This window comes from Labrus bergylta, chromosome 12 (genome assembly GCF_963930695.1).
Source record: "Labrus bergylta chromosome 12, fLabBer1.1, whole genome shotgun sequence".
Lineage (NCBI taxonomy): Eukaryota > Metazoa > Chordata > Actinopteri > Labriformes > Labridae > Labrus > Labrus bergylta.
Window position 1 is genome coordinate 21,655,651 of NC_089206.1, and position 27,663 is coordinate 21,683,313.

The 27,663-nt window shown below is 41.8% G+C and overlaps 1 protein-coding gene across 1 annotated transcript in view; it reads right to left on the minus strand.

Annotated features, from left to right (window-relative positions):
* Positions 1–507: 507 nt before the first annotated feature.
* ephb2a (eph receptor B2a) overlaps positions 508–27,663 on the minus strand; it is a 48,445-nt gene continuing 21,289 nt past the window's right edge. The window contains exons 3-16 of the mRNA XM_065961494.1: positions 26,319–27,003; positions 20,049–20,204; positions 16,912–17,247; positions 15,338–15,462; positions 15,055–15,217; positions 13,718–13,826; positions 12,770–12,843; positions 12,536–12,658; positions 10,644–10,891; positions 8,594–8,809; positions 8,292–8,441; positions 7,716–7,909; positions 7,469–7,624; positions 508–7,170 (exon numbers count right to left, since the gene is read on the minus strand). Of these exons, the coding sequence (XP_065817566.1) occupies positions 7,062–7,170; positions 7,469–7,624; positions 7,716–7,909; positions 8,292–8,441; positions 8,594–8,809; positions 10,644–10,891; positions 12,536–12,658; positions 12,770–12,843; positions 13,718–13,826; positions 15,055–15,217; positions 15,338–15,462; positions 16,912–17,247; positions 20,049–20,204; positions 26,319–27,003 (2,844 nt within the window). The 3' untranslated portion in view covers positions 508–7,061. The remainder of the gene's footprint in view (positions 7,171–7,468; positions 7,625–7,715; positions 7,910–8,291; positions 8,442–8,593; positions 8,810–10,643; positions 10,892–12,535; positions 12,659–12,769; positions 12,844–13,717; positions 13,827–15,054; positions 15,218–15,337; positions 15,463–16,911; positions 17,248–20,048; positions 20,205–26,318; positions 27,004–27,663) is intronic.

The window sequence follows — 27,663 nt, forward strand, 5'->3', positions numbered from 1 at the left end:
ATCACCTGCATAAAAAATGAGGCCGACTGTCCATCCATCCACCCATCATCCAGGCCTATACCGCTTTTTCCAGTTTGGGGTAGGAGCTGCCTGGAGCTGATCCCAGATGTCATTGGGCGAGAGGCGGGGTTACACCCTGGACTGTTCACCAGCCAATCACAGCGCTGACATGTAGAGACAAACAATCAGCCACACTCACAATTTAGAGTCAGCAGTTAACCTAACGAGCATGTCTTTGGACTGTGGGAGAAAGTCAGAGAACATGCAGACTCCATACAGAGAGGCTCCTGTCAGACGGGGATTCAAACCAGGATCACTGCAGCACTCAGAGGCCCCTGACTGAATTCATCTTCAGTAAAACTTTTGCAGCTCCACTCAGGCTCTGCTTCCCTCTAGTGTCCAAAGTTTGTATTACAATGTGACAAAATAAAAAAAAAAATGTTCATGTCCCTCTAGGAGTTGAAGCAGTCAGTGTGTATGAGGGAATGAAACACTGCGTTTACTGCATGTTTTTATTTTTATTTTATTGAAGACAGTCGCTACAAAACCGAGTTTGTCGTGATTTATTTTCTTTCTTTACTTTTCTTTTTCTTGTTTTGTACAAAATAAAACAATAACAGTATTACAAATAATTAAAATTGATACATCATTCACAAGTTTACCATCAAATATACATTTATACAGAAAAACAAAAAAACATTGGATTTAAAAAGAATTTTAAAAAAATCTGAGTGAGATCACAGTGGTAGGGCTGAAAGAGAGGCGTGTTTGGCTGTGAGGAGGTTACCCCCTGAAGACTCCAACATCCACCCCTGTGTCCCGTGTGCTTTGGACCAGAAAGGGTTCAGGAAATATCTTATTGAAAATATAACCCGGGCTGTAAAGAGTTAAGATGTGTTCAGGGCCACCCGCGTCCGGTAAAGAGGAAGGCTGTGCGGTAAAGGGAACAGGAGCTGCAGAGAGCTGAAATATTCAAAATGTTCACTTTAATATTTTACAGAGAATTTAAAGGAAGTGAGTTTAATGAAGAAGAAGAAACACTGTGACATGACTGACCCCGGAGTGTGGAAGTCGTCTATTTTATAACATCCTCAAAATTAAGTTTGTAATTTAAACATATAACCGCTGGGACTGTCATGGCAGAAAATGTTTAAATCCTCCGTTCCTAATTTAACTTTTTGTCACCATGCTTAATCACATTGAGGGGGAAATAAAAAGATGAATCAATAAAAACAAACTCCCCAAAACAAAAATCAATCAGTTACGTGTTGCAGTCCGTGTAAGTAAACTATGGAAGCCCAGAGGGGCAAAATTCTGGTGATGCACTTTTCTTTAAAAGCGATCCAAAGTCGTTTTTAGAAGAGGTGTTTTGTTGAAGTTTTGCAAGGTGACAACTATGGTGGCCAGGAGATGCAAAACAAAATAAACAAAGTGAGAAACATTTTCACAAAGCTTGAGACAAATTTACATTTTGGAAAACCTTTTTTTTTTTTTTTTGAAGAAACCATTTAAAAAAGCAAAACACTTTTAGAAAGGACAAAACAAAAAATACATTTACAAGATGAGAAACATTTCTAAGAGCGCTGAGACAAATGTACAAACGACAGAATCGTCCTGGAAAGGGAATGTGCCAGAACCAGGAAGTGACCTGGAGGTCAGTGAGTGAGCGGTTAGTTATTTTGTTTTGGCAGAAAGACTCGTTTTGTTGAATCCACCTGAGACAGTCAACGAGATTTTGCTTTTTCATTCTCTGCAGGACACAAACAGTAGTGGAGGAAATAAAGAACCTTCTAGACCTTCTGTCTCGTCTGTGTCCTACAAACATGTATATAAGAAATATATTAAATATATACCGTCTCATAATTTGGTGTTCTGCCATTTGTGAATTTGTGTCAGAGCTCGTAAAAATGTTCTGCTTTGTATATGTTAAAAGTGTTTTTTTTAAACGTAAGATAGTTTCATAAAAACTAAAAATGTTTCTCAAACTATACATTTATCTCATCTTTGTGTTTCACACTTTGTCATTTTGGTTTTTGCACTTCCCAGCCACCATAGACAACACATTAGATCAACATGATTGATTGCATGCAAGGAACAAAAAATAAACATTTGTTGTTGTTGTAATTCCCATTCTGTCCACAAAAGGGGGCTGATGTGCTGCTGTCCTTCATCATCATCTGAACAGGACTGAAAGCGTTCATGTTTTTCTCCATGCATGAAATTAAATTCAAAGCTTTAATAAATAAATCTCAAACATGAGGTCATCTCTAACACACATGATAAAGTATGAAGCTAACCTCCAGCAGGAAGGATTTCATTCTCACTTTAAAGGTTACAGCACGCTTTACGTCCTGTTTGGAACATGAGAAAGTGGCACCCTGCAGCCTGTTGTGGCCAAAACTAGTATTACAACCACGTGTGGAAGATAGGAAGCATATTTTCAATGAGAATGCATTGAAAGTAAAAAAAAAAACACAGGTTAGTCTTCAAATTATTTTTTTTGTTTTGCTCTCAAACAGCGGTTCTCAACTGGTGGGTCGGGACCCAGAAGGTGGGTTGCGAGGCCGCTTTCAGTTCCTCTGGGGTAAAAAAATGGTTCAAAAAGTCTACAAAGAACTTTTTTAAACTTGTTTTTGTTTTGTTCAGTTTTTTGCCTCCATCACTTCTTGTAACATCTACTGCACAGTTTTCAATTAAATCAATCCGATTGGTCAGGAAATATCAGAAATGTGGGTTGAGATTTTCTCATGGAGGAGGAGTCGGTGGGAGGGGGTCCAGAGACAAGATCCACTGCGCTAAAAAGTCAAATTTGCTGTTTTAGTCTCAGCTGATGTTTAGGGAGAGAGGCGTGGCCTATACTAGTATCCAGTCCTGGGCTTTCTGATTGGGTGACAAATCAGTGCCAGCGGGGGAGGAGTCTGGATGAAGGCAGTTATAAGCTACACGTGTCTTCTCTCCACTAGATCAAACAGTTATTAGTTCATCTTGTCTGGGCAACCACAGCGAGGAACTGGTCCAGGACCTCCTGTACAGGGGTCACTCGGGATCTAACATCATAATACTTTTGACTTTAATTCCTTTTTAAAGAAATTTAAAAAAGACGAGATGAACAAACAAACACAAACGTTTGAAGAGTTTTCAAAAGGAGCAGCAGTAACAGTGAAGGTGCTGCCCGGGCCCGCTGTGTCCAAACACTGTGATGTGCACACCATGCATATGTACAGTACCGTACCGTGTCTTTGTGCATCTGGTGAAACATGGAGGAAACGTCACACACAGTATCACATCATACAAGTGCAGACCGAACAACATTTATCAAACACAGCAGGAGAAACAGGGCGACGCCCAAATCAACAGGCTGGAAGAGTTTTGAAATGAGAAGATGTGGAAGCACCACCTGTGGTCATTAAAAAGACACAAAGAGGGGTGTGACAGCAGAAAGAATGGCGGCGAGCAAAGTGCAGAACGTGTAGCGAAAGTGTCTGTCCCAACATAAACATGCACCAGTAAGTGTTGAACTGGGAGTTCAGCAGCTCAAATCATTTCTTAAAAAATAAAAAATAAAAATAAAAAGAAGTTTGAGCTCATTGTGCAGCTGCCATGTGACCCTTGAACTCTCAGCCTCTGTCCAGTTCTTAATCAGCGAGTAAATACAAAAACATGTGAGAAAGCGGCATCACATTTCAAGTGAGGATTTTGTTGTTGTTAAGGTTTCATAACAAGTACAAAACACAAGAGAACAGAAGAAGAGACGTTCCTCCTCCTCATTAAATGGTTGCACCTCCAGTGAATCGAGGAGAATTTACAAAATCCGACGCAGCTCAATAGTTTTGGAATCTGCGTTTCTGTGTCGGAAAAGGAAGAAGTTCAATGTGTCATGAATGAATGTCCCCAAACAAACAAACAAACAAACAAACCAACAAAAGATACAGACACCACGTCATCATTGTGACGTATAAATTATTATCAGATCTGCATAAACTTTACAAAAACTTTATCAAAATTCACAATAAAAAACCAAAAAACCAAATAAAGTTCTGAGAGTATCTCTGAGACGTCCCTTCATAATCCAAACTGGAGCAGTTTTTGACTTAAAAAGCATTAAGTGAAGTGTTAATGCACATGACGAGATGAGTAGAACGGTTACAGGGGGAAAGTATTTCACACGAGCTGCAGCAGACGTCTCAAACGAAGGATATTCACATGACACCACATCAAGAGTGCAATGCTGCAGCAGCAGAACACCTCACCTGCAAAACATTTGTGCAGGTCCGCCATTTTTATTCTCGCTGAGTGATGTCTACCGGGGAAAACTCGGGGGGGGGGGGGGGGGTTGACCAACAGATGTTTCATTTAGACCACAGAGGACTGTTTGAAAAAGGTGGAGAAGGGGGATAATATGTCCTCTTTAAAGCTGCTGACACTAAGTGGTATTTAAAACACTGGTAAGAGAATGAATAAAATGGATTGGAAAAACTTCAACCACCATTTCTTCAAATCTAGATTGTGAATCTGTCATAACTGTGCAAAGACAGACTGTTGAATGTACACGTTTGCAACATCACAGACAGAAGTGGTCTCATGCACAACACACTGCGTTCCCAAGTCCAACTTTCTGAATTTACAGCTTTAAGGTAATTATTCTGCTTATTTCTCTTTCCATTGGTGTCTATATCTCAAAGTGACTCTCTGCTTCCTGCTGATGCTCTTACTTTATTTCTTTATGGACGTGTTTACGTTTCAACATAGGAAAGAAAAATGGAGGCTGCACCATCTTGTATTTAAACTGCTTCTTTTGTGACAGAGTGTCTCTCAGTGAAATATGATCTGTGGGTCACAATGATGAGATTTACAAAAAAAACAAGAGTACAGATGTTGAGGGTTGGTGAGGTGGTCCCAGTAAAGAAAAGGTTTGCAGAGAGTTTCCTTAAAGTGTTGTTGCTGAGGGTTTTAAATGCAGTGAGTGAGTTTGTCTATAGTCATCACACTGACTCTTTACAAACACAAAGAATCAGTTAGGTGAGCTGCAGATCCCGTTGCTTCCAGATATTTTATGTGAGTGGAAAACACTTCCGTACAACGTTTGTGTAGTGTCTATAAAACGATCGGGCATTGAGGGAACTCGGACAATCAGGGCAGTAGTGGATGTTTTCTTAAAAAAAAAAACCAAACACACATTAAATAAAGCATCACAGATATTCAGAGACTAGAACAAAGATTGCACGTTATGTGGACGAGTGGTGAAAAAAAAGGTTCTTCTTGGGTTGAATGCCAAAACTTAGCAGAGTATATTGATATGTACAATATGTGTGAGTGTGATTTATTTTAGTGTAGTAGCAGCACTGAGAACGCTTTGTATTGTAATGTTTCTTTAACCCAAAACCCATGGCCTAAACTTTGACAGTAACTCTACACAGCTTCACAGTAAAGAGGATGGTGAGATCACAGTGAGAGACAGACAGAATATGGTCCAATCGACATTTACATACGGCCCATATCTGGTGGCTGGAGTGTGTTTCAATGTTTGAAAATGTCACTTTGTTGGCAAGAAGACGTGTGTAAAAAATACCTTTCAGATGACCAGCTCACACAGGGTTCATTAAGGAGGCCATTTTTTAAAAGTCTGTGTGTGGACAGGAGCTTCGTGGTTCTTTTGATTCCTCTCAGACGTCCCTTTCGGCGGTCAAAACAGCGTCTGCAGCTCCTGACAGCACAGGCATTGAAGTATGTGGTAACCTTTTTAAAAGGGCCCTTCTAAAGGGCAAATCTCGACATGTTATTCCAGTCTGGTGCTCAATAATCACGGTGAGGGGAAAACCAACCAAACCAGCGTCCGAGGAACACTGATGAAATGTTAACCGGAGTCAAACAGAGCACAGGTAGGTGACCGATGTGCTGCAGCCTGACCAGCGCACACAACATGAGGTTGTTCTTTTATTAGAGTGCAAAGATTGAAGCCTCTAAAACCTAGAAAAACAAATCAGGTGTTTTCAACATGCAAGCTCTTACTGCTGCCTCCACCAGCAGCTCTGCATCACCTTTCTCAGGTAACCCAGGTTTGCATGCTGCTATTTCCTGACGGACACACTGTGCTTTTGTGGTGTCTGATGTTGTTTTTGCCACTGCTAAGGCTGGCTGCACACTTTACTATTATCAGCCCCATTAGCAGACCGGAAAGCGTCCAGCCAACTGGATGTTTACGTACTCAAACATGGGAGTGAACATAAACACAACTGAGCCCAGGGCCAAGTGGGATATGGAAGAAGAGCAGCTTGTGGAGTTATGGCAACAACATGAAGACAAACCACACAGCCAGCTGACGATGTTGACCGTCCTGAAGTCATGTTTGACCACACGAGTGGAATCACTACTGTGAAATCATTACTACAAACAGCAGGTTTTACTGTCTTGGTATTCATTTGGAAGCAGCTGAATGTGGCACGACTGCATGCGGACATTTTATCCTCACAGACGATAAAATACACGTTATCTTTTTTTTAATTAGTAAAAAAAACAGGTCTCCAGCACTGTGCCCTGTGGCCTCCCAACTGAAAAAAGTTCTAAAACCAACAGCATTGTGTTGTTCTGTCAGGAAGAGCATGACATCAAAAGCACCAAGAAGAAGAAATACTTAAAAACAGACTCCCTATGGAAGAGAAATGGGTGCTACCAAATATAATCTAACTCTGAAGTTTACATTTTGCAGTATCCGTTCGATTCTTTTCTACCTGACCTGATGTGAATTTTAATTTCAAGCAGTGTTCCTCGTGCAACTTTTTGTTCTTTCTTAGGTAAAATTTTGGCTTGGTGGTAGTGGAAATACCAGCTGTAAGAGATCGACCAAACACCTGTGCTGCGCTGCAGACTGGACAAACCTTCTCAAAGAGTTCTGAGGGAGGGATAGAGCGGGCTGAGGTCACGCTGAAGTCTCAGTCTGTGTGAAGGTCTTCAGCCCTCCTCCGAGGATCCAGGAGAGTGCAGGGATAATGGCTCCTTGTTTTCCCCCCACAGTAAACAGAGCGGGTGTCTGTCTGTCTGTGTGTGTGTGTGTGTTCCTTTTATCACACCTCCACTGAAGTGATCTGGTTCATCTGGGCCCTCATGGACTGAATGCTGTTGAGGATCTTCTTCTGGTGGCCGGCCAGTGTCACTCCCACTCTGAGGATGTCCCTGAGGAGAAAACCATCTGTCACTTTCAGCTCCATATGCAACAAGACCACAGTTTACATCTTGACTTTGATTGAATGCTTCAATCAAAGTCTAACCGACAATTTATGTGTGTTTTTTAAGCGACACAGCAGCAACAAGTTCCTCATGGAGCTTTGTGCCCAACTCTTTGCCTGTAAGGCTACCGAGAGGCTCCTCTGACTGTAGCCGTTTTAGCACATGTACTCCTGTAAATGAATCATATCTACGTCTTGTTTTGTGCAATCTGTCTCCTTAAGAGCTAAAGAAGTATCCAACATACTCCATGGTCATTTGAGACACCACATCGAAGCTGGTGAAGCCTTCGTTGGTGAAGTTCTCCTTGTACTGCCCCATCTTTATGGCGTCCAGCCACTCGTCCACCGTGCTGAACGAGGAGAAGTCTGGAGTGCTGCGGTCCAGCAGAGGTAAGTGGACGCTGGTGGACAGAAAGAAGAACACGTGAGAGAGAGAGATGATGATTTTTGTTTCACAGTGTTGACTTGTTGGAAGGTCCTTCTCTGCTGTACCTCGATGACAGCGGCGTCATGGCTTTGAGGGTGCTGGGGTTGCGGATCATCTTGTCCAGGGTGCCGACGATCTGGCTGAATTTGGGCCGGTTGTTGCGGTCTTTCTGCCAACAGTCCAACATCAGCTGATGGAGAGCACTGGGACAATCCATCGGGGGCGGCAACCTATAGTCCTGCTCTATGGCGTTTATGACCTACGAGAGTTCACATACAAACACAGGTTATGATCATGATTTCAATTCCAAAAACAGTCTTTTTATTGGTCCTCAGATAACATTTTCCAGTGTGTCGGTCCACTCTCCCAGTTTGTAAAATCTCTCAGGAAATCTGGTCATTTTTTTGACCTGCAGATCAAAATAAGATCATTACGCTAAAAAATATCACAGTCCTGTTTCTATGAATTGAATAACATTGTCAAAATAAGACCCGCCCCCTCCTCTCTAGAGTCGATGCTCATGCAGGTTGCCGTGTCATTTGATGAACTATACCCCGAGAGGAAATTCAAATATATGCATGCTCATAACCTCTAACTGTTCTTTTATATGAGCTGAGATACAAATCGAGCGTTTCACTCACGTCTTGGTTGCTCATGTCCCAGTATGGCCGCTCTCCGTACGACATCACCTCCCACATGACTATCCCGTAGCTCCAGCAGTCACTGGAGGAGGTGAACTTCCTGTACTGGATGGCCTCAGGAGCCGTCCATCGGATGGGAATCTTTCCTCCCTGGAAGAAAAACAAAATGGGCGAGAGATCATTAGCATCAACATCCTGAAAATGTAAGAAAATAATTGTCCCAACATAATTTTCTTTCAGCAGGGCTCTTAAAGGTCAGGTTGGATAGTTTTTTGAAAATGTAGTGTAAGACCAGGACTCACCAGAGCGCTGGTGTAGGTGGGGTCTGAAGTGTCCTCCTCGAGGAAGCGGGACAGTCCGAAGTCGGACACTTTGCACACCAGGTTGCTGTTGACCAGGATGTTTCTTGCTGCCAGGTCTCGATGGACGTAGTTCATGTCACACAGGTACTTTATTCCTGCTGCTATGCCGCGCAGCATCCCCACCAGCTGGATCACCGTGAACTGCCCGTCATTTTGCTTTGGGACAAATTTTTTTTTAAAGATACAACAAATAATTTAACATATATATATTTGATTGCACAGCCAAGAATTTGCACAGCTCTGGATAACCCCCTCTATTGTTATTGCACATTTACCACTGTCATCACTGTTTTTGCAAACTTACATCTCTTACCTCCAGCAAGTATTTTTACATTCAGTTGACAAGCCTGAATAAATGTTCATTTTTTTTAAAACAGTAAGAATGTTAATCTCTTCCTATTCTTTTTTTTTATATTTTTATATTTTAAGTGCTTATTTTTGTATCTATTCTTATATTGTTTTATTTGCTTTGATAACATTCTGCTGTAACACCATAATTTCCCAGTTTGGGATCAATAAAGTAATTCTATTCTAACTAAGGAATGAATCAGGACCTAACAGGACTTCTGCAGGACTTAAGAACTGGAAAAATCCACCACAGCCTTCAAGCTTTAACCGGCTTGAATCAGACGTCCTAAGTGATTTCTCTCCTTTAGTCAGAGTCACTGGTTGTTACTGTAACTGATAGTATTAAATGCTTCTCTGTGATGGATTATGGCATCTTATCTGTACATTCTAGTTTAATAATGACTGTTAATCAGTTTTTTTATTCCGGGAACTCTTCCTTCTCTAGAATAAGTTTAACTTTTTGTCATTATTTCTACATTTTGACTCTGAACGGTAGAATCAGGACAACTTTCTTAACGAAGATGAACACATTCAAGGTGTGCAATGTGTCTTATAGAGCAGGGGTTCTCAAACTTTTTTAGACCATGGACCCCTTTCAGATAAGATGTTTTTCCAAGGACAACCTCATTATCGTACTGTTGATAAACATATATGTATTAATGTACTATGTTGTACCGGTACTTTGCAACGATAGAATTAGGCTACATATATAGTTTCCAAGTAAATCATTTTATAAACTTTGAGAAAATGAACATCACAAGATTGACATAGTCTTGCGATGAAATTAGAAATATTGTCATGTATTCTAAAACTGACTTTCAATTGATTTAACTTTAAAGATGAATTATTTGCTCCTTATTCAAATCACTGGCAGGAAGCTCTGAGCAAACCACATAATGTATTTAACAATGATTCAAAATACACATTAAGCCTTATCAAAGAAGATTTAGATTTCAATATTTACATTACTCATATTCTTATGTCAAACAAATCACAAATATTCTGCGGACCCCCAAGCAATGGTTTGCGGACCCCACTTTGAGAATCACTGTTATAGAGACTGTCCTTACATGTGGCCACATTTGGTTTGTCTCACAATGTTCAGTAAAAACAGGAGGAGGAAAGCTGCAAGCAATGTGATCGCTGTGCAGCGAGCTCAGCTGCAGGACGTTTTATAGCATCAGTAAAACTCAACAGATCATGAACTGTCCTGACCTTTGACCTCTTTTTGTTGAGTTTGATCTCCCATTACTAGCATGTACAAGAATGTTGCTTCCTCTCACATACACAATGACTCATGTTTGCCTGTTATGTGACGCTAACAGAGGGCAGTGAAAACACCTTTTTATCGGATCTATTTTGTCCCCTTTTCAGCACCATGGACAGAGGCAAGAGCTCCGTTCAAAGCGGCTTTAAGAGGAATACATCACAATGAAACAAAAAGCAAATTATGCAGAAGGAGAGGCCATCTTTGTAGTTTCAAATCAGTTAGGCCTGAACCAATCAGCCTATAAAAAGCAGAAGATCATTCTCAATAAAACCTGACTTTCTGGTCTTAATAATGTGTCATTTCTCGAGACGCAGTCAGATCATGACGCTCCGTGTCTGGAGGGAAACAGTGTGAATCTTTAGTCTCTTTTACCCTGAGGAAGGAGTCCAGGGATCCGTTCTCCATGAACTCCGTGATGATCATCACAGGGCTGCTCTTTGTCACCACCCCCTCCAGGTGGATTATGTTGGGGTGGTCAAACTGACCCATGATGGAGGCCTCGCTCAGGAAGTCCCGCCTCTGGCGTTCAGTGTAGCCCGCCTTCAGAGTCTTAATAGCCACCAGGATCTCTCTCTTCCCGGGCTGCCGGAGATTTCCGCTGCACACCTCCCCAAACTCTCCTAAAGGGAAGACGGGAGCGGACAAAATCAGGTGAGTGACATTTTCAAAACATCAAGAAGTTCCTAGCAAGGCGGAAAATGTTTCATTATTATTTTAATTTTTACAGCGACAGATATTTACTACTATACTTTATCTAATTCTGTGATGTCTGGGTTCAGAACATCATTAGTAACTAAAGGTTTGGTTAATCAAACTGCCTTCTGTCTACATCATTGGTTGATACTTTATCCGGGTTCATTTGACTTCAAACCTCAAGCTAATTTTGTTGAAACGATTTCAGCCTGATGACATGTTGGCTAGGATTGCCAGAAAGATGTCCCCTCACACTCTGGACACACATTTTTCAAACTCCTCCCCTCCGGCAGGTGTTACAGATCACTGTACGCCAAAAACAACCCGTCATAAGAACAGATTCTTCCCCCAGCTAAACAGTCACAGAGTGTCAGACCTGTCACTGTGGAATAACCCTGGAACAAAACTGTCACTGTGAATGTTCATATACGTATATTATTTAATTTAAATTATCATATACGCACACTTTTTAATGTAAATACTTTTAAAAACTACCTCATGTTTACTTCTTTGCACTACTCACCACTGCACTATTATCTTATATTTTCCTATTTAGCCTTGTACATATTAGTCTTTGCTTATTTGTTTATTTTTGTGTTTATTGTTGATATTTAATATTATACCTTTGTACAAAGAGAGCACAGTTTGCCAAAGTTAAATTGTGTGTTGAAGCATACCTGGCCAACAAAGCTGATTCTGATTTTCTCAAAACTAGAAGTTTAGCCATGCTGTATCCAGCAAGTCACAAGTCAGATAAAAACCCGGCCTGCTGCAGCTGTTTTTTTTAAGGATGTATTTTGTGGAAAAGAGCCGCAGGTCGGATTTAAACCCAGGCCGCCGACCTGAAGGACTTCAGCCTCCAAACATGGGGCGAGCTCACCAACCACTGGGCTACCGGCGCATCCAACTGCAGCTGTTTTAATCATCGACAGATGATGTGGTGATTTCGGAACAATAAACCGGCCAAGGGAATTCAAAAACAACTGTTGCCCTGATGAAGATTCAGTGGAAACGTGCGGACACATCCCTGCTAAATAAAGGATTTTTAGACTGTATCAGAACTTTATATGAAAATAACCTTAACCTCATTTTTCTCTTTTGTTTATTTTTATGCCTTTATTTTGAAAGGACAGCGGATAGAAATCAGGGACAGAGAGGGAGCGGGGGAATGATAAGCGGGAAAGGAGCTACAGGTCTGCTTCGAGGACTACAGCATCCGTTCTTGGGGGGGGGACACACAAACTAACCACTAGGTCCCCATTTTTCTATCTTTTGACCCCGTGCAGCAACCGCCTCTCCTACGATTCTAAAATAAATGAATCATGTCCTTTTCTGAAATCTTGGTGCATTTAAAGTTTGCTTCAGGAGATATATGACGTTAACTGTTTTCTGTGACGTAATTGTGATGTGTTTATATCGTTAAAAAGACGGTAGCATGACGTGCTGCAAGGTTATAGTCAGTCCCCTCCCCCTCAGTCCTGATGAAGGCTAACAACAAGAATACGTTCTGTGACAGGTCGCCCTTCAAAACAGCTCAGACATTTGTTAGCATTCTCAGTTTGTATCTTAACCTGCACCAATAACTTGTTCGATCTTGACGCATGAAATGTCGATCTCCTTGGCGAACTCTCTGACGGCCTCATTGGGGTCTTCGTAGGTGAAGGGGTCGATGTAGATCTTCATCCCTGGTGACACTTCAACAGAGAGAAAAGAAGAGACAGCAAAAAGCTATACATACAAAGAAAATAAGGACATAAACAGATCCTCCACGACGAGAGAACACTGAGGAGTCAAACAATACTTACTGTGACCACTGGTGTAATGCTGCTGCAGTTTGTCTGTGTACTCGGACTCTGTTCTGTCCGAACTCCTCCTGCTGCTGAGAAACACAACCACAAACAACCAGCCACTCAGTGCACCGATTTAAAGAGACACAACGAGAAAACTTCTCCAAAAGATGATGACGGTGAGATGTTGATAAACTCTGAAAATCATCACAGATTCACAGTTCTCCTCCGTCTTTTCTCAGCGTTTTGGTTGTGAACTGTTTGGATTTTGAACTAGTGGAAAAAGCTGCGTAAAGAGGTTGTGTTTTCTCTTTTTGAACAAGCTGCAGCTGACTGAGAACCAGGGCTGCGGGGGTTTGTCAGGTAGACGTTTGCTGCAAAATCTCTGAAGTCAACTGACTCAGATGTTTCATGATATTCTGATTTGATGAGCTGTGTGTGAAGTGACGATCTGGGATTTCTCTGTAACTGCAGTTTAGCCATGCAGAGCTGGCTAAACACTGAAGCTTCAGGGTCCACCACATGGCAACCTGCGTGAGCATCGACTCTAGAGAGGAGGGGAGGGGAGAGAGACAGCTCTCTCCAATGTTTAGAATTTGGACTGCAGTACCCATTCTAAACACTAGGTGTCAGAGTTACATATTACTCCTTTAAGGTGGATTTCTTACATTTAGATTAAATCTGTGAGATTTGAAGCACATTCGACAGTTAATAGAACGAGTTTGGTGATGTTCTGTGGTCCAGTTCAGCATAGATGTTATATAAAGTGGTTAACGGGCCGTAGGGGATTCATAGTTAAAAAGAGTTCATCAAACCTCTGTGCCAGTTAAAACCGACTCGAAACTATTCCGGGTAAAATAATCAGGTACTGGTTTGGATGAATGTAGATGAATCTAACAGCTAACATTGGATAAAAGCCATCTTTAAGTGATGTCCCATAACATGTTAGATCGTTTATCGGCTCACCTGCGACAGACTATTATGAAGACAGTGATAGCGATGATGAAGACGACTCCTGCGGCCGCTGAGCCAATGATGAGAGGGAGCTTCTCCTGGATGCTGGAGTTATATTCCTCTGCAGGTTGAGGGGGCAGAAAACAAAGAAAGTTTTGTTCAAATACACACTGGATCTATGAAAACATTCCTGTTCACTAACTCTGAAACAGAAAGATCCTTTGACATCTGTTTCATAAGACGGGTGCGTAGGAGGGTAAACTCCTGCACACCGTCTAACTTACAAACAAATATTTATTGCCAACTCTTCAGTACTAGACCTTCATCAGGCAATCTGTTTTTAAATAGGAAGTGGCTACAAGCATGCAACCAATCATCATGAGATGAGATGAGATTCAACTTTATTGTCATTACACATATACAAGTATAGAGTAACGAAATGAGGTTTGGCATCTCACCAGAAGTGGATCATTATGACTGTGATAGAATTTCTGTATCTCTGAAGAGGAACAGACGTCTCACTGAGGATCTGATCACACTGTATTAATGTAATCTTAAAGTGGGTCAAGCTTAGGGTCACAGGCTCTCAAAGTTCGGAGTTACTTCATTTTGGGGCTTCTGTATTCCTTTATTTAGAGAAAGATCAGTGGACAGAGACAGAAATCGGGGAGAGAGAAAGCATGGAAAGGAGCCCCCAGGCTAGAATTGAACCCGGGCCGCCCACCTGGAGGACTACAGCCTCCACACACGGGCTGCACACCAACCATTAGGCCACCGGCGCCCCCCACCTGCTCTTACTTTGTGATGCTCACTCCTTGGACCTGACAGCAGTCACAGCTGCACTGATAGGGTTGGCTGTTACTACGACAACCAAGGTCACTGTGCTGCATCTCCCCTCTTGTATCTGGCTCGTTTTCACACTAGGTGCCCGAGCACAATCGCTCCCCCCCTTCCCTCTCGCTCCATGGTCTGAGTTCACATTAGTAACGTCGGACAGTATGCACATAGCTGGTTTGCAAATCTTCCAAAAAGCAGAAATAAGAAGAAGAAGTAACCATGGCAACCACTCACGGGCTGATTCCATCCTGCTAACTGTGGATGTTTTATGTTATTTCTGAGACGCCAACAACAACCCTCTTCCTACTTCCACATCCACAGTGCAGCTCTGAGGACGAAGCGGGCCCGTGCTCAGGGGACACTAAAGTTCCCTAAAGCTAAATTACAATCGAACAGACATTAAAATGCACAAAAGTTTTAAAAGGTCTAGTATCGAAAACGTTGCCAGTAAACGTTTGTTTTCAAGCTTCCTGTAACTATTAGCAAGCTCAGGCAGCGAATATGATCCCTACCTTCAGTCATGGTTTGGAAGTACATTTTGCCGCTGAAGCGTCCAAATCCAGCGACGGTCCGAGCCCGAACCTGGAAGACGTAGATAGTTCCAGGTTTCAGGCCTCGGATGACGGCGGTGTTGGTCTGACTCCTCGTGAGGGACGAATTCCACTCCGCTTGGTTCTGAAACAACGCGCAGACAAAATGTATATGACAAAATCGACGCGGTGTGACGTTACAAATCATAGCTAACCAAGTCTTTTTTTGATTTACGGGGCCTGTTCACAATCCGCCCTGACGGACCTTCTCGTAGTACTGCAGCTCGTAGTCCAGGATGACTCCGTTGGGCTGGTCAGGTTGGGACCAGGACAGAGTGATGCTGGTCGTGCTCCTGCTGACCTGGTGGATGATGGAAACTGATGATGGAGCTGAGAACAAAACAAGAGAGAAAGAGGCATGTTAGAGGCAGAAGAAACACTGACTGGAAGAACTGGAACTGAAACTATTAAACCTCCTTATGATCACTCTCTTTAAGGTCACATATTCTCTAAAATCCACTTCACCATATTCCTCTAACACTAATATGTCTCTAGTCTGTCTACAAAGCCCCAATGATGAGAAAAGTCCATCCTCTCCGTCTTTTGCCTGCTCCACTTTTCAGAAAATATGTGCTCAAACAGGCTGTTTGGAGATTTTCCCTTCATGACATCACAAAGGGCAGTAGCCCCTCCCCCAGGTGGGTGACACTCCCACAGCTAGTTGTTTGTTCTGCCCTCTGAGTCTACCTTCTCACCGTAAACAATAGGACATGGAGCGAGAAAGCACCGAGACACCCAAGCCCTTCCAGAGAGGGGGCGTGGTCAGACACAGCTCATTTACATATTTAAAGGTGCAGACACATAAACAGCCTGTTCTGAGCAGGGCTGAAATAGAGGGGTTTATAGGCATGATCAAATACAGGATCAGAGTGAATTTAGTTGGCCAATTCTTTTTGATAGAACGACTGATAGGTACAAAAACATTTTTTAATTTCTATAAATTTGGCAGAAATGGCACAACATTTTTTTTTGGGACTAATGCATCCAGTTAAAGATCGTCCAGTTATTTTCTCCTTTTCTCTCTGCAGAGAGCTTTTTATTTTTTTTTTAAATAAAACTGTTACAGCATTATTAAAGGGTCCCTACAAAGAGAAGAACTTGTAGTTAAGAAACAAAATGGTTGTTTTTTTACCCGAACCCCAAACAGCTGCTCTCTTCAAAGCCACCAGACTCCATGAACAAAAATCATTAATTTTACCTCCTAATAATTTATGTTTAGAAGTTTTCCTTGTATTTTTTTTCCCATTGCCTGTTTCTTTTTTAATAAAAAATAAATATATATATATATATATATATATATATATATATATTTACCTCCTGTAACACAGGAGATGCCAACCTTCTGCTGTCTTCATTTTCTGTCTTTGCAAAGTCGTGTAACTTCAGCATTGTCAATGGTGAGTTTTGGATTCAACAAAATACTTTTACAACACAAAAAACTGACTAATCAAGACAGGAAACTTGTATTCTTGGATGTAAAAATACTATTTTTCTTTAATGTAGTCTGGAGACTTTAAGGAGAATGGTGTTATTTCTGTTTGTTAATTGAAAAAAAAAGCTTCTTTTTCTTTAACAAAAAGGTCTATTCCTGTCGGAAGCCTTTCTGTGAGGTTGTCAGACATAATAATCTGAGTCTGGCAAAAATCCAAATTTTTTATCAGACTAGGTTTACTTGGGAACATTTGCCTGCAGGGACTTTTAAAGTGTTGAAGCAGGAACGCAGGGTTTAAGTTTATAGAAAGTGAGGCCAAGCCTTGTAAAACATTAATCTCGCCTCACCAGCTTGGTTTGTGGTGATGTTGACTGAGGTGTACTGCGGCGAGTAAGGACTCTGGTCAGACACTCCGTTCACAGCTTGTATTTCAAAGGTGTACTGGGTGTGAGCCAGGAGGTCGCTGATGTGGACGCGGTTTTCTGTCAGTCCCAGCTGCCGGGGAACAAACTGCACGTTGTCTCCACAGCGGGTGCATCCCCCTCGCCCGCTGCCGCAGCTCTTGCAGATGATGTTGTAGACGACGTCCTCCCTGCCGCCGCCCTCCTGCGGAGGAGTCCACTCCAGCCGCAGAGACGTCTCGTTCACGATGGAGATGACGTTTTGTGGAGCTGATGGAACGGCTGGAAAAGAAGAACACAGATCTTTTTCTAACTGGAGGTTGAAAGAGTGCAGCGGTTACAAAGATGCATAATGTACGCACAGATATAAGGTACTCTTTGAAAGCAAGCCAACACCTCTGGGTCAAAGGTTCTTACTGCCTCTTCTGTCGAGAGTGAGTCTCTCCCTCCATTATAAATCTAGGTCATCAAGAACATGCATGTGCAGCGTGATGTGAAACTGGAGAATGAAGGAAGCCGTGTAATCAAGTGTTGTGTGTGACTCTGGGCGGGCCTTTAATAAATAAGCAGACGCTTCAGCCAGTCACCTCGAGCTGAACGGACCGAGCTGACTGCCTGAATTAGCTCGCACTTGAAAACACCTCCTTACCAATTAGCGGTCTATTGAAGCTGCAAGATTTTCAGTCTCTCTCTCCCTCTGCCCTTATAATGTCAGCTCTGACCTGCAGCAGTACTGCGCTCACTCCACCACCTCAGCATCCACCTGTCGGCTCCGACTGAGGGGTTTAAGATCTCATCACATCACTCCTCAAATGTCTGCATGTAAATTAAAACTGAGGAGTGATGAGGTCGGAGCTTAGACGCTGAACACAATCTATGTCTACAATTCTACAATTCACTTAGCAGACGCTTTTATCCAAAGCGACGTACATCAGAGAGTAAGTACAACACAAGCAAGGATCTAGAAAAAAGGGAACAATGTCAGTAAGAGCAAACGATCAGCTTTGAGTCCGATTGGACACACAGGTGCTGACAGGAAGTGACCAGAGACAAAGCACAACATTGGCGGCATTCTTGAGAGCTTTTAAGGCATCGTTATCAAACAAAAACCATCGTCATTACCATCATCATCATCAATAATATGGAGACCATCATCATTAAGTTAGTAGGTATTCATGAAAGAGCTGGGTCTTTAGCTTTTTCTTAAAGGTGCAGAGGGACTCTGCAGATCCAATGGAGTTTGGAAGTTCATTCCACTACCTATGTTCTGCTGAAAAAATATTTTAAACGATACAAACATGAGTTGAGACTGAACTGACTTTGGTCTGTGTGTTGTTAAAGTTATTTGACAAACAGACAGAAACAGGACAGGACGAGCTGGAGGACATGACTACTGAGAAGGACGTTTGGTATATGTCTGTCAGCCTGCAGCGACACTGACCTGGATCTGGATAATTGACAGAAAATAGTTTGACGGACAGATTTTTACCCTGGTCCCGTCTGACTTTCCTTTAACAGTCGTTTTCAAAATAAAAACAAATAACCTCTCTATGCAGAATGATTTATTCAGGTATCAGAGTGTTTGTAGCGGAGGCTGATTTGCAACACTCGTCTCTAGATGGGCTTTTGTGTGAGTAAAGGATTAAAACAGTTCAAAAGGAAAAAGAAATAGGAAACTGGGTACAGCAAGGAACACAAAGAGCTAGCAAATAGCTACACAAAATTAGCATGAGTACAAGGTTGTTGCTGCACTACCCAGGATTTGGTGGCACTCTTAAAAGTCGTGAAGTTTGTAGTGAGTTTTTAAGTGATCAGGTAGAGAGTAGAGGCGGGACTTAAGCACAAAATCAACTATTTTGGCTGTTTTCAAAAGGCTAACGACAATGCTAAGTTGTGCACAATCTCTAACTTGCAATGGACCTAACTGCCAATAAATGTATTTTTGGAAAGTTAGACAGTGTGCACAAGTTTGCATGAAATCTTCTAACTTTAAAATGTGACTTCTGTGTTTTTTGAGTCCCTAAAGATTCAGGCTAAGAAGAAGAAGAAGATTTGGTAACACTTTACTTTACAGGTCCGCAAAGTTCGTCGTTATTAGGTGCTAATTAGACGATAATTAGACAACCTTTTTTTTTTTATTTCTTTGAAATTACCCCCGAATTTCATGGCAATTGGGTAAAAATTAGCACGGAACTTGTTTGAAATAATGCCCAAATTTATAATTGTAAGCAAATCATAATTGGTAAGTAACTGTTTTTTCAAATTTATTACCTGCTTATCTGGAAATAGCAGAATATAATTATATATATATATATATCATAATATGATATAGAATAAAATATAATTATTATTATAATTATGTTGGGATAATTGTCCATACATTTTGTGGTGAAATGTGATTTAATTTAAAATAAATTATTTGCTAATTGTCACCTTCTTACCATGGAATTTGGGGGTAATAAATTGGAAAAAACAGTTACTTACCAATTATGACTTGCTTACAAATAAATTAAGGCATTATTTCAAAGAAGTTACATGCTAATTTTCACCCAAATTGTCATGTAATTCGGGGGTAATTTCAAAGAAATAAAAAAAAAAGATCACCCAATTACAATTAAATTTGCGGACCTGTAAAGTAAAGTGTTACCATAGATTTATATGTTGCTAAATTCTGTTTCTTACAAGTGCATATAACTTGTGGGGATAGAAAGGGTAAAAACAATGAATTTAATTTGCATGCATGCGCCCCTGCATAAGTGACTGAGCGATAAACCCACCAGCAGGCTGTCAGCTGATCACAGCAGGGGAGGAAGACTTCAGCATCGTGCAAGCTCCCTTTTTCAAACCTTACGAAGAGATTTTGTTTCCTAATATCTTAACAAACCTGATGATGATTTGTTTTAAGAAATGGTTACATTTTGGTAAGGTTTAGCCATTAAAATTATCTGAGTGCAGTCGTGCATCTTTTTAGGGAATTTCTCAGCGATGCACTTGGATGTTCATGAAGAAAAGTTTGAGCTGTTGTTGGCAGCAGGTACTCTGATTTTTGCAGACAGCTTGCTGAAGATGTTTTGCATACATACTTGTACAGGGCATCTGTGGAGGGTCGGAGTCGGTGCGGTAGTAGCCGTTGCGACAGACGCAGTTAGTTGCTCCCTCATTGGTGGTTCTGCTGTTAATGGGACACTGCAGACACGAGTGGTCTCCCTGTGCAGCCTTGAAGAAGCCTGAGACACAAGCTGTGAGAGAGAAAGATACAGTCACAGTGGGGAGAGATAAAGAAACTACATATGAGAGTACAGTGTGACAGAGAGAGTTTTATAAAATAACTCCAGTAATGGCTGCCATCAGAACCAGTTTTGGTCAGATCCTAGAATACTGTGTCCGAGCTATTTCCTCCCACATTTCCCCCACGGAGCGTGATTATTCATGACGTCTGTATTTCACAAAGGTCAGCTCATTGAAGTGACATGCACTGGGACTCCTTCAGATCCTGTCAGCTCTGCTGTCCACGCGGTCGTAAAAAATGTCAGAACATGTGGAGCAGAGGAGATGCTCCGAGACCACGACAAGAGACGATGAGAAGAGGGGAAAAAAAAGGAGAAAGCTCGACAATTTAGCCAGATTTCCTTTTTTTTCTTCCTGTATTTTTTATTGATTTAATCAGGTAATCAACCCATTAAGATCTCTTTCACAAGGGGGACCTGGCCAAGAGGTCAGCAGCAGAACACGGCATAAAACACGTCCTGTATGACTCTATGATGTAAAAGACTAACTTGAAATATAATGAAAAATTTGACACAAAAATGGCCGTATTATTGAATGAGCCGAACAACATGATAGAAAAATAGAGCAGCCTTAAAAGTTTGAATCGATTGCATGAACACTGACATGCATTACACTGTTGATATTATGTAAAGTGACATAATAATGATAATGACAATGATATAAAGACATTGAACACATCATATTTTGGGTGGCAGGAGCTCGGTCTGAAGGGACTTGGGTTGGGAAGCGGAGGGTTGCCGGTTCAAAGTTCTGATGTGCACCAAATATGGAAGTTGGTCTGGTCGCTGGAGAGGTGCAAAATCACTTCCTGAGTACTACCAAGGTGCCCTTGAGCAAGACACAGAACCCCAAGGAGCTCTGGCACACACCCTGTGCAGCAGCCTTGCTCTAACATCTCTTCATTAATGCATCATGTCCACAGGATGTGCATGTGTGGAATTCAGGCCTGTGTGTGTGTGTGAGAGAAGCAAGTCTCTTTTTTTTTTTACATCCTTTATTAATCCCTGAGGGAAATTCTATTCATAGAGTGTAAACCATTTTTACAACACCATAATCCGCAGGGATTAATAAAGTATATAAAAGTCAAACAGACATTGCTGCTGTTGCCATGGTGCTTCAGCTGACTGATATTTTGCAAAAAAAGAAATCCAGAAGGTTTGGGGAATCGGCTCATGGCTCTGCTCTCACTGTGGGAGCATCTGATTGGTCTGTGATCTACCCCCCCGCTTCCCCTGAGCTCTACACAGCACACAACGTGTGATTGAGCGGAAATTCAGCCCGACTTCAAAATCAGTCATGCGACATGAAAACTAGAAATAGATCATTACCCGAAAATGTACAGAAGTTGTTTGTGTTTACATCTAATGGAGGAGGATCATACACGGAGATTTAATTTTAAAAGTGAAATTAAAACTAATTTCAGTAAATGGAGTTAAATAATGGAATTCTCTCAATAATCATTTAAAATGCTGCTCAACTATCATTCAGTTTAAAAGAAAGTATAAAGAAAAGGTTCTGGGAAATGATGAATGTATTGAGTTAATCTAACTGATTGTTTCTATAGTGTTGATCTATTTTTTGTTTTGTGAAAGAGAAAACAACAGGTTAGCCATCTTATTCTGTTAAACAGTATCTTGTGTTATTAGGAAAGGGGCAGGTATTATAAGTTTTCTTCTTCCTGTTCCTGTTTGCTCATGAACAGTGTTTTAGTGTTATGAGAAAATATTTCTTGTTGTGTTTTATTGTGTTGAAACCAAACACTGAAATGAGCAAATAAATCAAATATTAAAATAAATTAAATTAAATTAAAACTGTATCAGAGATAGAGGTGTCAAGTAACTAAGTACAAATACTCTGTTACCTGTAAAACATTTTGGGTATCTATACTTTACTGAAGCAATTATTTTTCAGCCGACTTTTTACTTCTACTCATTCCATTTTAAATATAGCCTTATTACTCCTATTTCATTTCGGCTTGTTTTCATTCCGGCTTGTCATCGTTCAAAAAAACAATAAAACAAAAATAAAACCTATCCAGATAAATCGTGCCATCCGGATAGAGTGAATTTGATTGTGGTTGGATGAGAAGTATAAACATATACCATTCCGACACCCACCCAATTTTTAATGGCATTTTTTTCCCCTTACATTACTTTTTCCTTTTTTACTTTAAGTAGTTTTGAAACCAGTACTTTTACACTTTTACTTAAAGTAAAAAGCTTGAGTTGATACTTAAACTTCTACAGAAGTCTTTTTAAACCTTATTACCTATACTTCTACTTCTGAGTAATGAATGTGAATACTTTTGACACCTCTGGTCAGAGACGGCCGGATGTGGCACAGCGTGTGCTCGGCCTCTTATGGATGATGTCACCTAACCGTGATGTCAGCCCAACACTTCAACAAACTGACAACAGGAAACATTCAAGCACTGAAGACAGACAGAAGGTCACGACATCGCTAACTCATGAGAAGTCTTTTTACAGCAGCTTTTCAGAGTCACTTTATATCGAGCATGAACTACAACTCACTATAACATCATCAGCATAAGACATGCACTTACTTATTGTTGTTATGTTGTACACAAGATATATTTTATATGTTTTAGGACTTTAGGGGGATCCGGGAAAAATCAGTCACCAGACAAGAACATAAATGGATTTATTCAGCTTCTAACTTTCCAGGCCGGAGAACTTTGTCTTTTCTTAATTCAATTTGGAAGTTAAATCTAATAAATAATCTGTTGAATATTAAATCATAACTAACTTCCCTCCAGGAGCAGTGAGCAGATCTTTTCCAGCTTCCTTACTCTTTAAAGTCTTTTGATTGTATGCTCGGCTTTAACATTTGGGAAAAGCGATGACTGAGCCTTGCATGCTCGTGTTTGACATATTGTCACATTAAGTGACCAGAGACGACTTGAAATCAAGCTAATGGCGTCGCTCTCTGCAGCGCCGTATATTTTCAGTCCTGCTAAAACGTTCTTAAAAAATAAATGCAGGACCCTATTTCACAGTCAAAATTTGCATATCTGGAAATTATGTTTTTTTTTTTGGGACACTGGAGATGGTTCTGTGACCCGCTTTTTTTGTCCAGTCAGCTGAGAACCTTTAGGGCTTTAGGGTACGGACTTCCAGGTATGGTATGTTTGATCTCACATGTCATCCATCTGCCCTCTGCTCAGGGTCATCAGTCAAACTAACCGTCATTGGTACATATGAAGGAGACGTCCGTTGGTCGTGGAGTTTCTGATTTAATTGAGTGAGCGTATGAGGACTGTCAGGACACATCAGGATCCGGTCTACCTCTAAAAGAACGGAACAAAGAGGAGAGTATGTGGATGTTCACGTGTCTGCCTGCTGGGAGGACTTCAGTACAGTTACCATTAAAGTGACAGACCTGAAGGGTTTGTCACCAATTAGTTCTGACTCATGACAGGTTGTGTAGTGCTTACATCTTTTTAGAGTACGAGACCTCTTATCAGTGGCCCCATCCTTACAAGTAAGGGGTTCAAACTTTCACTCCATTAACTGTGTTAATGTTAAGACAAACACTTTGGAATATTTATTGATACGCACAGCTTGAAAATATGTTCATGTTTACATACTGTAGGTAGGGTGACCATGTTTTCAAGTAAGCAAGAGAGACTCATATTTTGAAGCTTTGTGCAAGTCACCAAGATGCTGTACCTGACCATCTAGGGTTAAAAAGTGTGCTTTAAAGGACCAATCAGTGAGATGTGTAGTGAGTGAAATGATAAAGTGATCTTACTATATGATCAGACATTAAGGAAACATGCTATGTTGAAGTGCTGGCTTCTCTGACAACAATGCAGCAGCCAGTATGTCCTCCTTCTAACTTTAGATTCTGGTCCTGAATGCTCTGGATTTGTTTGGACCAGAGAAGGTAGGAGGTTTTAAGGCGAATATTGGAGATGCTTTTGAAAAATGGAGAGAGGTTAGAACGCAGAAAGGTTTACAGACCCATGCAGAGCTGGATAAACACTGAAGCTTCAGTGTCCACCACATGGCAACCTGCGTGAGCATGGACTCTAGAGGGGGGGGGGGGGGGGGGGGGAGACAGCACTCTACAATGTTATGAATTTAGACTGCAGTACCCATTTTAAACTCTAGGTGTCAGAGTTACATACTGCTCCTTTAATGATGCGAAATTAGAAATACACACTTAAAAACTAAGCTTCACAGGATACTAACACAATGCAGAGCAGAGAGAGGAAAGGTGAGCAGACACGCAGACATCATCATCAGTGTCTTGCTCAAAGTCTTCTTAAAAAGACTCAGCTGCACTGAGGATCACATCGTAAACAACATGCCATTGGACACATCCGACTCAGCCGTAAAGCTTAATCCTGCGATGTGATGCACGAATAAATCAGCCGTTGAGTCCTGAGAGAGAAAGTGTAGTCAGAAAATCCTTTGACCCTCATTTGAAGACCATCATGCTATGTTTTGTCCTGTGTTGTGTGTTTAAGAGGATCATGTCACATGTAAAGTCCTCGCTCAGCCAAGACACAGTATAGGGCCTGATCAGGATTAATGTTATGGATCAGATTGAGGCTTTAAATACCAGGAGCACTGTGCACATCTGGCAGGCACACACGAGAAGGTCTGGGAGGCACATCTGAAGTGAATCTGCTCGTAAAACAGTGTGCAAAATACTGAGGGTGGAAAATAAGTTAGATATTACTAAATTATTTTACTTATGGTACATGTTGAGTCAGTCTCTTCCCTTGAACAGAATGGTCATCATCCATCCTTTATGTGTCAGATTCCTGGTCACTGGCACCTTGGAGCATCCAATAGAGAGAGCGGCCACTTTTCTCACTCACAAGTCGTCAAATACAGAAGCTTATTCACAGCCCTGGCTTCTCAAACAGACACACATGATGGTACCCTATGGACCTGTTAATCTGCTCGGGTCAGTGGGCCAGGCAGATGGACGGGTCAAACAAGGTAGGACTGAGTGTCGTGCGAAACTAAAAGTATACACTGATTTTAATCTACTCTTTCCCTCCCTCAACTTGTGATTGTTTTTACTTGATCCTGGCCAATCTAACTGAGCCAAGTGTGACAAATAAAGAAAAGAGACTATCCTTTGTGCAGCATGACAAAGTAGCTTTGGTATCTATCAGTGATGGGAGTCTGTTAGAGCTAGGCGTGGTGTAAAGTGCTCAGCACATGAAACCTTTCCATCCATCATCTATACTGCTGATCCTGTTCGGGGTCGCGAGGGGGTGGAGCTGATCCCAGCTGTCATTGGCTGAGAGGCGGGGTTACACCCTGGACTGGTCGCCAGTCAATCACATGGCTGACATATAGAGTCAGATAAGCAGCCACATTTATATTCATACCCACGGGCAATTTAACATCACCTGTTACCCTGTCCACCACAGACACAATGGACTGTGGTGGACAGACTTACACGCATTTCTCTTTTAAAGGCTTAATATGTGATTTTTCACACTTAAATGTGATATAAATCAAGTATATCCTTTGAAAATAACTCTGAGTCATGACTGTCTACAACGGGTGTAACACCCGAGTCCCACTGTCTGTGATGTTTTCCGAGTTTTCCGAGTCATATCTTCAGTTTGTTTACATCGCCGGGACGGCCAGCTGGCCGGCTCCTCCCCTCGAGTAAAAAAGTTGTTTAATTGAGGGACTAGAGAAAAGAAGAATAACATATTGTACTCACTGCTTAACTGTGCTTCTAGATCACGCTCATTTCAACGTAAATTTACATGCAGTGTGAAGATACGAGCATAATATAGATCGCTAGCATTAGCATGCTAACACAACAATGCAGCGCAAGTTGTTTTGGTTTCATGCTGGTGCTCAAGGGCGACATCTGCTGGATCAAAAAATCACATATAAAGCCTTTAATCTAAAGTTATTCGACTACAATGTCCAAAAAAATCTCAAATGTGGCCACCACGTGTTTTCAGTCGATGGAATCAAATGTTCAGATTCTGACAGATACGGGTAGGGAAAAGGGAAATGAAATGGTGAAAGGGAAATTAAGAGCAGAATTATTGGGCTCCTTACCTCTGCAGACTGTTCCGTTGTCCACCGCCTCGTGCCCGGCTTTGCACATGCAGCGTCCGATCGGTACCATCCACTCCCCGTCTCCGTTACAATACAGCTTGATGGGTACATCCACCTCCTCCCCGTTGGGAACACAAACTCCCCTCGCCGCCACCAGAGAGGTGCTCTCTGCTCCGGCGAGAGTCTCGGGAAAGACGGCGCCATTCTGAATCACTCGGGGACATTTCCTGTAAAATACTCGAACGGCGATGAGCGACATGCAGGCGCCATAATCCTGGAAAGCGAGGTAGAAGCCATTCCGAGAGACGGGTCCAAAACTGCGGACTTCACTGTTGATCTTCATGATGCGTCCCCCGAGATCCACCCGGGAGAAGCTCTCATCGGCAGCTATGGTGTCCACTTTCACCCAGGGGTTCTCCATCCAGGACGGGGACGTTTTGGTGGCCGTGTCCGAGTCCGACTCGTAGTAGTACAGGTTGAAGGTCTCCTTGCAGGAGCCGGGGACGTTGGGTATGGAGCTGCAGTCTCGCACTGAGAACTTCATCTGAACGTGGATACGCTGAGCTCCGCGGCGGCGGATGTAATTGGTGCGTACCCAGTTGTTCTGGCTGCTGTCGAAGACGTTGCACACCTGGTACGTTCTGATGGTGTTCATGTTTTCATCGTAGCCACTGACTTCTTCCCACTAAGAGAACGACAGCAAACAGACACAGTGATGCAGTGAGAGACAACAAACAGCTGCATGTTTCCACCGTTTCATTCACAGAAGATCAGAAGCACCTGTGCTGACTTATCAAGAGGGAGCTTTTGGAGTGTGTTGTTTGTTTTGTACTCAGTTGGTCTGATGACTTAAAGGTCACATATTCTGCAAAATCCACTTCTCCATGTTTCTCTAACACTAATGTGTCACTAGTCTGTCTACAAATCCCCCAATGATGAGAAAAGTCCATCCTCTCCGTCTTTTGCCTGCTCCACTTTTCAGAAAATGTGTGCTCAAACAGGCCGTTTGGAGATTTACCCTTCATGACATCACAAAGGGCAGTAGTCCCTCCCCCAGGTGGGTGACACTCCCACAGCTAGGTGTTTGTTCTGTCCTCTGAGTATGCGAGACTTGAGACACCCAAGCCCTTCCAGAGAGGCGACGTGGTCAGACACAGCTCATTTACATATTTAAAGGTACAGACACAGAAACAGCCTGTTCTGAGCAGGGCTGAAATAGAGGGGTTTATAGACATGATCAAGTACAGGATCAGAGTGGATTTAGAACAAGAAACTTCACATACATGTTTTGAGGAGCTCTGAGACTTATTTACACTGACTGAAGAAGAGGAGGAGGATATGTGAC